At 38.0% G+C, this 11,832-nt stretch overlaps 1 protein-coding gene across 2 annotated transcripts; it reads left to right on the top strand.

Moving 5' to 3' along the window:
* The first annotated feature begins 331 nt into the window (after positions 1-331).
* Positions 332-10,965, top strand: LOC127412157 (neuromedin-K receptor-like). Of its 2 annotated transcripts, XM_051648291.1 has the most exons (5): positions 332-845; positions 6,610-6,804; positions 6,974-7,124; positions 7,622-7,818; positions 9,430-10,965. In XM_051648291.1, exons 1-5 carry the CDS (start codon positions 451-453, stop codon positions 9,620-9,622), a joined length of 1,131 nt encoding a protein of 376 aa, XP_051504251.1. In that variant the 5' UTR covers positions 332-450; the 3' UTR covers positions 9,623-10,965. The 2 variants fall into 2 exon arrangements, with proteins under 2 accessions (XP_051504251.1, XP_051504252.1); XM_051648292.1 differs by lacking the exon at positions 9,430-10,965 and having other exon boundaries at positions 7,622-7,822.
* Positions 10,966-11,832: the final 867 nt, after the last annotated feature.

Here is an 11,832-nt window from a genome sequence, read left to right as displayed (position 1 = left end):
GCAGACCTCACATTGCGACATATTTCCATTAGTGTGCGCAGCAAGGGTTCGGCAATTATTAATGATAGCAAACTGTCAAAATTATACGCGTCAATGCCTTGTCACTTAATTCTATTGAGTTTGCCAGGTTTCAATAGAATTTTGAAGCGCAGGATGCTGTGCTTCATGTACTCTGGCAGAAAGTGTGTTTGACTCAAACCAACGCCATTGCACATTGGACCCGACACACCTCCTACACTTGCCACACATTCCTTCAGTTTCTCAGTGTTACGATCACTGCAGACACAATAACGCTCTTCAGCAGATAGTTTGGAAATGAGGCGACTTGACGAGCACTCATCAAAATCCCACTGACTGTTTGGAAAAAGAACTGTTGCACATATTAAAAATGGAAAACACTGTGCGTAACGAATTGATGTACTGATGAATTGATGACTGCGGACAGCTCCAATGGATACTACTTTGGAACCCCTTTCAACATCTTTTCTTTACAACGAGGAGGATGGAAACGAGACCTCCACCAATCTTTTCGAGCAACCGAACTGGCAGGTGGCACTTTGGGCGATTGCATACTCCTTAATCGTAATTGTGTCCATCGTTGGCAATGTCACCGTTATTTGGATCATTTTGGCTCATAAACGAATGAGGACAGTGACCAACTACTTTATTGTAAACCTCGCCTTTTCTGATGCGTCAATGGCAACTTTTAACACTGTCTTCAATTTCGTGTATGCTTTGCACAATGACTGGTATTTTGGTTTAGGATACTGTAAATTTCAAAACTTTTTTCCAATAACAGCTATGTTTTCAAGCATTTATTCAATGGCAGCTATTGCTGTTGACAGGTAAGCAAAAGGACAAAGCATTTATATAAATAAATTACTTTTAGATATATTACTGTTTCCATCATCATCCTACATATAAATACAATAGGCTAATATGGGTACATAGTAGGCTAATATAGTATAGTCCTCGTGGTTACATGAAAATGTTAAGAAGCCGTTAAAATACGCTCATGCAAAGTGTAAAATGATTTGTACAATGACTGTCACTTTTGAGAACAATTGAGAACATGTGCGCGCGGAACGTCTCCGGACGCGTCAATTATTTCATTTCCTGCACATTCATATTCTCCTCGACTTTAAGTGCATTTACTGCTTGCTGTCAAGCATTTGTGATGACCTGAATAACTAATTCTGATTCCAGCTGAAGGACCTGTAGCCTATGCCATGTGTTACTAAGTGAATAAGCAAGACTTCTTAACTTGTATAGGCTACCTAACAAGTGATAGTAATCAGTGCCATCCCCATATAAAATGGCAAATGTTACAAACATATAACCTGCAACATTAACATTCCAAACTGCTTCAGTTTGTTAGGCTACTACATTAAATAGGGGGGACCAGGGCTAGTTGTCACACTTTTCTCAAGTGAATATCCTCAGGGAAGGTTTATTTTTTAAAGTGGATTTCTGTATAGTCGCACACCTCAAAGTCCTTGCCCAGGAAAAGAGATACAGTTTATGGAACCCATGGCTGGTTGTTAACAACCATATAATCACACTATATGGGGCAAGTTGTCCCAGTGGAACATCCCTTGCAACTGCCTATTATAGGGTTTTCACATTTAAAACACATGTTTAAAACACATCTGACATCTATGAAAAATACCCTTGTCCTAAAAACAGTTCATTTTAAGCTGACTCTTACCTGATTTTATGCTAGTGTGTTCACTTGTTTTTACCCAACAACTATAGCAAAAAATATGGTGATGGAATTGCAGCTTGGATGATAGATTTCACAAAAAAATTCTAATTTAAGAGGGTTTTGTGGTAAGTGTTTAAAACTAACATAAATCATTGCTAGAAAAACAGAAAAGACACTTTTGTGTCAACTCTCCTCTATATGTTGAATATTTGTAAGGAATCATGAGTTATAATAGGACAGTGAGAGATGCCTACTTAAACGGCTGAACTAAGCTCAGAGCATAAATGTTTGGGTCTTTGTTTATTTGCATAATCACAAAAAGGGGTCAAATTCTACAGTACATTAGTGCTCCATCTCTTCAGTGATTTGAATGATTCATCTTTTTTAAAACACTGAAAAAAATTGTTTACTTAAAGATGCATTCAGTAATTTTTTCCCCATTAAAAAGCTGGTAACACTATATAATAAGGTTCAATTTGATAACATTAGTTAACACATTATGTATCATGAACAAACAATTAAAAATATATTTTTTTGAAAAGTTATGATTTCATGTGGTTTGATTTTGTATTTTCCGTTATGTCTATTTGATTTGCTGCATGGAATCAATAAAAAACTGTTAATAACAAACAATATGTTGTTGTTAACTAATGTTAACAAATTGAACCTTATTGTAAAGTGTTACCAAAAAGTTTTACTCCTAAAGAAATGTAGTAATTTTGATAAATATTTATAAAACCATGACCACTCTTATGAGGTGAAGAAGAAAAAAAAGCTGTTTTATTCTACATGGATAGGGTCCCCTCATGCAGGCTGCCATATTAGAATCACATGAACAGCCGAATACCACTCGCTTAATATCAGTAACCCTTCTGTTATTTGACACTTTAGCTCATTAAATGAATCATGGCTGGTGTCAAAATAAAGATTATTTATTTAAACAATAACCAAACATAAAAACTCCCAAAAGGAGGAAAAACAACAAAAACTACCCTATAGGGGAAAACAGGAATCCAGGCTGGAGACCTGGGAGGTGGCCACAGGGCAGGGACAGGGTCTGGAGGCCTGGGAGGCGGCCTCAGGTCAGAGGGGATATCAGGCAGAGTCCAATGCGGCGGCTGTTGGACCGGGTTCAGTAGGGAACTCGACGGCAGCCACAGGACAGGGTTCAAGAGGAAGCGGCCGTGTCAGGCTCAGGGGGCGAGGCCGTGGAAGGCTCGGACACCGGCAGAGGCAGGGGTGCAGCCTCCATGGCTGTGAGTACCGGCAGTGACAGGGTAACAGTCTCCTTGGTCGTGAACACTGGCAGTGGTGGGGGAGCAGTCTCAGTGGCTGTGAGCTCAGACAGTGACAGGGGAAGACCTCCATGGTCGTGGGCACTGGCAGTGACGGGGGAACAGTTTCAGTGGCTGGGAGTAGGCAGTGATGGCGGAACGACCTCCATGGTTGTGGGCACTGGCTGTGAGCTCAGGCAGCAAGAGGGGAACGACCTTCGTGATCGTGGAAACTGGCAGTGGCGGGGGAACAGCCCTTGTGGCTGTGAGCGCTGGCAGCGAATGGGAAACGGCTTCCGTGGCCAGGAGCACTGGCAGTGACTGGGGAGAAGGAGCCCTCTCCTCTTCCTCCTCCTCTTCCGGACAGCCAGGAGCACTGCTGTGTGAGCAGCCGTCATGACTGGGGACGCTGGCATTGAGATGGACGACACTTCAAGCACTGGCTCTGGGGTGGACGAGCTTCAGACACTGGCTCATTGGCCATGGAAGGCGTGGGTGCTGGCTTGTTGGCCGTGGCAGGCATAGGCGCTGGCTCATTGGCCGTGGCAGACATGGGCGCTTGAGGGGCAGGAGCCTTTCTCCTCCTCCTCCTCTTCCAGGTGGTGAGCGGCACTGCTGCTGATGCAGCCCCCACCTCCTGACGGTCCATAGCAGCAGGTTCAGGCAAGGCGGATGCCTCCAAGGGAGCAGGGGCGGACGGAATGGGACACCCTGAGACCATTCTGTCTACAAAAGGATGAACGAAGACAGCCCTGATGCCTTCCGTAAACAGCGCCACACTCCTGAGGCAAGGAGAGTCGAGGTTCTGCAGTGATTTGACCCAACATCTTGCCCACCCTGTCAGAAAACGGGAGATGTAAGTGACCCTTTGATGTTCGACCATGACCACAAAAGATAGTTCCTTAAAAAGCAGGTCGAGCCGGGCAAAAAAACATTTCAAAGGTGTCTGGATCCCCATCAAAAAATTCTGGGGCTGTTGGACCCTGAGCCAATTCTGCACAAACAGGCAAAATGGAGGTTGAGGAGTGGCGTGATTCCATCTCTGTGAGAGGGGTACCCTCGTGCCATAGCCCGTAAAGTTGCTTAATAGCGCAGTGCGCTGCACAACCAGTTGAAGGAAAGTAATTAAAAATTCACTGCTTGGTCCAATAGGGCCAGTTCCTAATATCACTGTGCGTAGCAGAGATGAGGACCCAAACGCAGAGTAAAAATAAATATTATTTATTTAAACAATAACCAAACATAAAAACTCCCACGAGGGGGAAAACAACAAAAACTACCTTGTAAAACAGGAAAACAGGAAAACAGGAATCCAGGCTGGGGCAGAGGGAAAACAGGGAATCAGGACCGACCGGACCAATTTACGGGAACAGAGATTCAGGAACGACTGGAACACAGAAACACATACAGGACCGACTGGAGAACAAGACGAACTGGCACTGGACAGCACACACAAGGAGACTAAAATAGGGAGAGAAATCAAGTAGGTTAATATAGGCAGGGTTGGGAGGGTTACTTTTGAAATGTATTCCACTACAGATTACAGAATACATGCTGTAAAATGTAATTTGTAACGTATTCCGTTAGATTACTCAAGGTCAGTAACGTATTCTAAATACTTTGGATTACTTCTTCAGCACTGGTAGATTTTTTCACTTGTTTTGACTATAAAAACTCTGCCAGTACAGTAAGACAAAATACACATGTTAAAAATACATTCTCTGAAAAACCTAAATATCTTATGCAGTGCTGTTTCTAAAACAAGATAAATCAAACTGATCTTGTTTTAAGGAGTTTTGGATATTTTTACAGGAAAACAATACAAAAATTATTATCAAGAATACAATTTTTGCCCTGATATCAAAGGTCTTACTAGAAAAAGAAATTATGATCTAACGTGAATTTTCTTGATAAAAAAATATGATCTTGGCCTGGTAATGTGCATGTAAAATGGCAAGAAATAGCATTTTAGCTTAGCGTGAAGCTGACAATTTACACAAGGATTATTTCTATTTCTTCTGCTCCAAACTTACTTCAAACTTACTTCTCTGTCTGCTTGTATGAATGTAACACATCATAAGAAAGTGTTTCACCCCTGTGCAAATGCACTTTGGATCGCATCATTTATATGTATAAATGTTTTCCATCTGAAAGGACTAAATATTAAATGAAACAAATGACAATAAAATGCAAAGTAATCTCTTCAGTAATCAAAATACTTTTTGAATGTAACTGTATTCTAATTACCAATGATTTAAATTGTAACTGTAGTGGAATACAGTTACTTATATTTTGTATTTTAAATATGTATTCCCGTTACATGTATTCCGTTACTTCCCAACACTGAATATAGGGCAGGTGTTACTAATGAAAACAATAATGAGCAAACAAGGAGGCGGGATGTGACTTAAGACAGAGAAGCAGGTGGTGATACAGAAACAATAACAAAGCCATGTGTTCTCAGAAGAAGGCAAAACATCCGATAGGCATGAGTGCACATCGCCAAGACAACGAGGCGAGTGCAACACGCGTCCGCGGATGTGAGAGACAGACACAAAGGCCAACATAGATTATCGACGCGAGTGCATGCAGCCAAGATGACACAAGCATGATGCACCCACGTCAATAACAGACAGACAAGGAGTACGAATGTCCGGGTCCCGATACAGACCGGAACCGAACTAGACAGGAAGTCAGAACCCAGACACAACACTCCAGACAAGAAACACAACAGACTGAAGAGCGCATGGCCGGGAATAAAACAGAGATCGCGTGCTCACACAAAGACAGACATGGGCGGATAATGCCATGGTCCTGTCAGACCAAAACCCAGACAGGACCGTGACAAGTATGAATAGTGAATTTCTACAGTGGAAAACAATTGTGTTTGAATTATATTGCATCCGTACCACTTAGTGTTAGTGTAAGTCCAATATGACATTCATAAAAAATACTGAGTGCACCTTTAAGAAATGAACTTGTTTTCTTCAAGTCAAAAATATTTAGCAACCTGAGTACATTATGTTAAACCAACAAAACTAATTTTAAGGGTTAGATCAAGCAGATAAACTCATTTAGGCAACAATTGCAGGTAACCACTTTGATGATTTTAACCTAATACAACTTTAACCTAATACAGGGTGAATTCAGCCCATATTTGATAGTTCTTGGTAACAGTAATAGTCATGTTGTGTCACTGCCATAGATAATCTACAAATGTAGTCTTTGTCTAGAGGAAGCAAGCCTGCATTTAAAGCCATGTAATTTCAATACCATCTGTTTTTAGTAACTCAAGCCGGTGTTCATCTGCAGGTCCAATCATTTATATCTGCAAATGGTCAGTTATGGTCTTGTGGCACACTTACAAAACTGTTTTGCTCTGACTTTTGTTTTAGCTTACTGTTGTCTGTACTAATGATGACATCAATATCTGCTTGATGACATAATCTGAATTAGAGACTAGTCATATAATGCACTGAATGACAATAAGGGAGAGAACAAGGTGAACACTGTTGTTGTAATGACAGCCTTCACAATTTTGTTATCCTCATATAAAATCATCTGGAAATGTATGATGTCATTTGAAGGGTACCGTTCACTTCCATTAAAATGTTTTGCTGACTATCACAGATATATGGCGATAAACCACCCCCTGAAGCCCAGACTCTCCTCCACTAATACAAAAGTTCTGATCGGGGTAATCTGGGCTGTGGCATTTTCTCTGGCTTTCCCCCAATGTTATTACGCCAGTACCAAGTTCTTTTTCCCTCGGACTGTCTGTATGGTGGACTGGCCTGACGATTATGGAGGAAAACATCATCTCTCGTAAGAAATTTGACCAAAAATATTTATTCACATAGATAGTTTCACAGTTTAAAGTGTATTTGCATTTTATGGCAGCTCCATTCCCCTATAACAATGCCATCTTTTTTGTGTTAGTGAGGTATTTTTCAAACAAAGATTTGACTGATAAAGTGATGCTTAATTTGATTAGGTACCAGATTGCTGTGATTATCCTGATCTACTTGCTCCCTCTGCTGGTGATGTTGGTGACCTACAGTCTGGTGGGCCAGAGGCTGTGGGGCAGTGAGATCCCTGGAGAAGCATCAGATCACTACCAGAACCAGATCCAGGCAAAACGCAAGGTCAACAATGCTTGTATTTATCATAAAACTTTGCAAATCTTAGTTATTTTCTTACCTATTCATTATTTATTTATGACTTTAAATCTTATATATTATCTCTGCATATATAGTCATTAATACACCCAATCAACACAACTTGATGTCAGTGTATTCCCAGGCAATTTTCATATATCTAAACTGTAGAGAGAATCAAACTTTTACATATGTATAATTTGGTGTAAAAAAATATTCAACTTACATGACGTATTATCAGGATCAATTATAGATACATTTCAATAAAAGGCTCAAACCTGGGAACGGACAGAAAAATGGCTTTGTCTGGCCAGGAAATTAGCTTTTTAATTTCTTTCACATTTTTTCTTTCTTTTGTCCTTAATGATAAGCCTATTAACTGGCCCTTTTCATCAGTGGTTCTGGCCAATGCATTGTTATTGGATTATAGCTCTTTGTGAAAAGAAAGCAAGAAAGACCCATGCCATTTTAACAATTTGTTAAAGGTTGTGAAGATGATGATAGTGGTTGTGACGACCTTTGCAATATGTTGGCTCCCTTACCACATCTACTTCATTCTGGGGAGCTTCAACAGGGATATATACAATCAACACTATATCCAGCAGGTCTATTTGGCCATCTTCTGGCTGGCCATGAGTTCCACTATGTATAACCCTATCATCTACTGCTGTCTAAACCAAAGGTAATGACAGACTACAGTACATCTTATGCATGAAATGAGATGTTGGTCTTATAATCACATGGATATTTAGTGAAGCTTTAACCTTAATGTCTTCATTAAGAACTCATTTTATAAGGGTGGATTTCCAAAACTTAGTCCTGGATTGAAAGTACATTGTCGACAAAGCATCTATTTATTAAAAAAAAAAAAAAAAAAAATTGAACATGTTAATAGACTTTTTAATGTAGAAATAGGCTTGCTGTATCACGAGTGATCTCTATATTTTGTAAAGTGGTAACACTTTACATGAATGTTTCCTTTGTTAAGGGTTTATTAAGGAGTTAATGACTAATAATTAATTTAAAAAATGCATTATAAATCATTGATTTTTGGTTCTAACAACATGCATAAAAAAGGGTTTCTTTCTTTCTTTCTTACAATACTTAAAGTGAACATTAATGTAAAGTGTTACCATTAAAATGCTATGAAAAGTGATTGGCAGCTATAAAAAGTGCTATATAACAAGAGAGTTTTAGTATTCATATACTGCTTCATTATTTTCATTGGCCCAATTATCTAATTAAAAGAAGTGATAATTTTGCCTTGTGTCTATGTACAGCCAATTGTATAATCAGCTTTTCTTTTTTTCTTTTTTTAATTGGATGAATTTGTGGTAAATATTGTGTAAGACAAGTGTTCATTTAAATTCAGTGATTTTGTACACATCTTATTTGCCATATTTAAATTGCAGTATGTTTATACCAGCATAATGTTAGCCATCTCCCAGACTCCCACCCTGCTCTCTAGATCAGGCCTTTTCAAACTGGGGTCTGGGGCCCCTTAGGGTACTGCAAGGGGGTGCTTGGGGGTCTGTGAAAAATATCAGTGGAAAAAGTATAAAAAATGTAATAAATAAATAAGTAATAATAATATAAAAATGTAAAGAGTAAGATAGTTAACATTTACAGAATTTGACATAATACAGTTTCATTCTGTTGCTGGGAAGATTGTAAGATTAATTGCGATTATTCTATTGACAACCCTAATTTTTAACAGTAAGAAATGAAAACAAAATTTGCATTTAGTTCTGAGAATTTTTTATTGTGTTCATCTTTCTTCCCCACTTGCAGCGTTAAAAGCTGCTCTGAAACAATATTTATGTGAAAAGCACTATATCAGTGAACTGAAAATGATTCTCTTTAGATTTATACATCCAACATTACTCTCATAATGGGCAGAAAATACATGTCAACTTTTATGCAAAGTAAATACTTTCCAGATAATATTTACATTATTTATTTTGGTTTTACTACAAAGTCAACATAAAAGCCAATTATTTACATTAATTTAGCATTTTGGTAATTGTTAAACAAAACTTTTTCTTTATAAAATTCATACTATTTTTCTTACACATTATAAATGGGCAGTTATACATGAAAATATATAGCTGCCTTTATCTTTCAAGTAGGGGGTCCCTCATAATATTTGGGTGCCCTTAAAAACAAAACGTTTGAAAACCCTTGCTCTAGATAAACCCATATCAGTCGACCACTAATTATCAGTGTTTTCTTTTTACAATGGCTCTTTTAATGCACATGAAGTTAGCATCTAGTATCTGCTGTCCTTCTACAGATTCCGCTCAGGTTTCCGCAAAGCATTCCAGTGGTGCCCCTTCATCAAGATTTCTGAGGAAGACAACATGGAGCTGCAGCACATGAGAACCTTTCATATGAGATACCGTTATCGCACAGAGACCACCAGTGTGGTGGTCCGTAACCATTTAAACAAGCCAGAAGATACCACTTCCAAGCTAATCAAAGCCTGAATCTATTTCAGAGAAGGGAAAGAGAGGGAGGAAATACACCTGTTGGCCACACTTTGCATTCAGTACCTCACATACCCTTTGAATTTGTATTTTCCTCCTATTGTGTTCTATGATGGGCTTTACAGGTGGAGTATTAATGTACAGTACTTTCATCATGGCATAAGCATCAAGCCTTATTAGTTTCTGTGTTGCTGCTTGAAGTACTAGCATACGTATAGATCAATGTGTTCTGTATATACTGTATACCTTGTTGTTTCATAAACCATCATATAGAGCAATGCATTTTTCAAACTGTTAATATTAGATAAATGTTAAGTGACAGTTCTAAATGTAAAAATAGAACATTAAATTTGTCTGAGCACCTGTACCCTAGGTTAAGATTATGGATTGCTGAGAGATACTGTATACTGTCAAGTGTAGTACTATAACTGTTGGTTTATTTTGGCAGTGTTAGAACAAGAAAGAAAATGAGAAGGGAAAAGATTATATGCACAATTATATATAGTGATTAAAACATTGAAAACTAATTTCTATAAAGGCAAGCAAACACACACTCACTGAACACTTTGTTAGGAACACTATGGTCCTAATAAAGTGCCTGATGTGGTCTTCTGCTGTTGTAGCACATCCACCTCCATGTTCGACGTGTTGTGCATTCTGAGATGCTATTCTGCTAACTAGAATTGTACAGAGCAGTTATCTGAGTTACTGTAGCTTTTCTGTCAGCTCGAACCAGTCTGGCCATTCTCTGTTGACCTCTCTCATCAACAAAGAATTTCTGTTTGCAGAACTGCCACTCACAGGATGTTTTTTGTTTTTGGCACCATTCTGAGTAAACTCTAGAGACTGTTGTGCATGAAAATCCCAGGAGATCAGCAGTTACAGAAATACTCAAACCAGCCCATCTGGCACCAACAATCATGCCATGGCTGAAATCACTGAGATCAACCCCCCCCCCCCCCATTCTGATGGCTGATGTGAACATTAACTGAAGCTCATGACCTGCATCAGCCTGATTTTATGCATTGCACTGCTGCCACACGATTGGATGATTAGATAATCTAATGAATATGTAGGTGTACAGGTGTTCCTAATGAAGTGCTCAGTGAGTGTATAATAAACCATACAGACATTTTTATGTTGTACTTGTACTGTAAATAGCCAAGCAAGCTCATATTTCAGTGGTGCTAAATGGTTACATCATGTATTACCTTTAACATACAGTACTTCTGTATGTAGATTCTAATACTTGTTCTGATGTAAATGTAGGAAAATTATGTGTTTTATTAGATTGATAAAAGAGAGATTTGTGAGGTTTAGCTGGGTTTTTGTCCAAAGTTTAATTATAAGGTCTAATTAAGAAATTACTTCATTTCCATGCCACATAAATAAATATATTATTTTCAGTCAGGTTCAGCATCCAACATATTCCAAATCAGCCCATTGATGCTGAAACCTGGTCAAACTGTATATACTAAAAATGAAAAGTAGGGAAATAAAGTTAATCTGTCATAAGACAATGAATACAATGGCAGGATATGGTGGTTAGATAAAAAAAATTAAAATTTGACACACACACACACACACACACACACACACACATACATATATATATATATATATATATATATATATATATATATATATATATATATATATATATATATATATATATATCTTTTTTTTTTTGGTTGATTGTTCTAGGATCTGTTTAATTGCATGATTGTTCTGTGAACTTTTTTTTTTTAAATATAATTCACTGCCATGATTTTGTCATCATTACCACTGTTTTCTAAAATACAGTAAAAAGTCAATTAAAACAGCAATGAAACACTGTTAATGGGACATACTCTAAAGACAAGCAAAATAAAAACAGTTGTGTATCCTCAGATCTACATGGATACAAATATTTGATTAAGTAATCTGATTTGAAATTCCTTACGTAAGGCTCAGGAGCAGACACCATAGTTTTCAAGCAAAGCATGCTCACATTTGGCCTATTTGACATGAAGCTTAAATCTTTAATTGTTTGTTGTTGATTTTGAAACCATTACTTCATATTTTTTGTGTGAAACTACCAGAAATTCTAGAACAAAAAGTGAAATAACCAGCTTTCCCCTCAAATCTTAATTTCATATTAAACATAAATAATTATCTTTAAATTGAAATATACAGTATCTTGCTGAATTGGTTAATCAGGATCATTTGGC

Source organism: Myxocyprinus asiaticus, chromosome 21, assembly GCF_019703515.2.
Source record: "Myxocyprinus asiaticus isolate MX2 ecotype Aquarium Trade chromosome 21, UBuf_Myxa_2, whole genome shotgun sequence".
NCBI classification, from domain to species: domain Eukaryota; kingdom Metazoa; phylum Chordata; class Actinopteri; order Cypriniformes; family Catostomidae; genus Myxocyprinus; species Myxocyprinus asiaticus.
This window is presented reverse-complemented; position numbering and strand designations above follow the sequence as displayed.

Bases quoted from the DNA above. Each gene is read 5' to 3' on its own strand.
- LOC127412157 (XM_051648291.1), top strand. From the start codon at position 451: ATGGATACTACTTTGGAACCCCTTTCAACATCTTTTCTTTACAACGAG. The intron at 6,805-6,973 runs GTAAGAAATTTG...TAATTTGATTAG, and splicing joins GGAGGAAAACATCATCTCTC to GTACCAGATTGCTGTGATTA. The intron at 7,819-9,429 runs GTAATGACAGAC...GTCCTTCTACAG, and splicing joins TACTGCTGTCTAAACCAAAG to ATTCCGCTCAGGTTTCCGCA.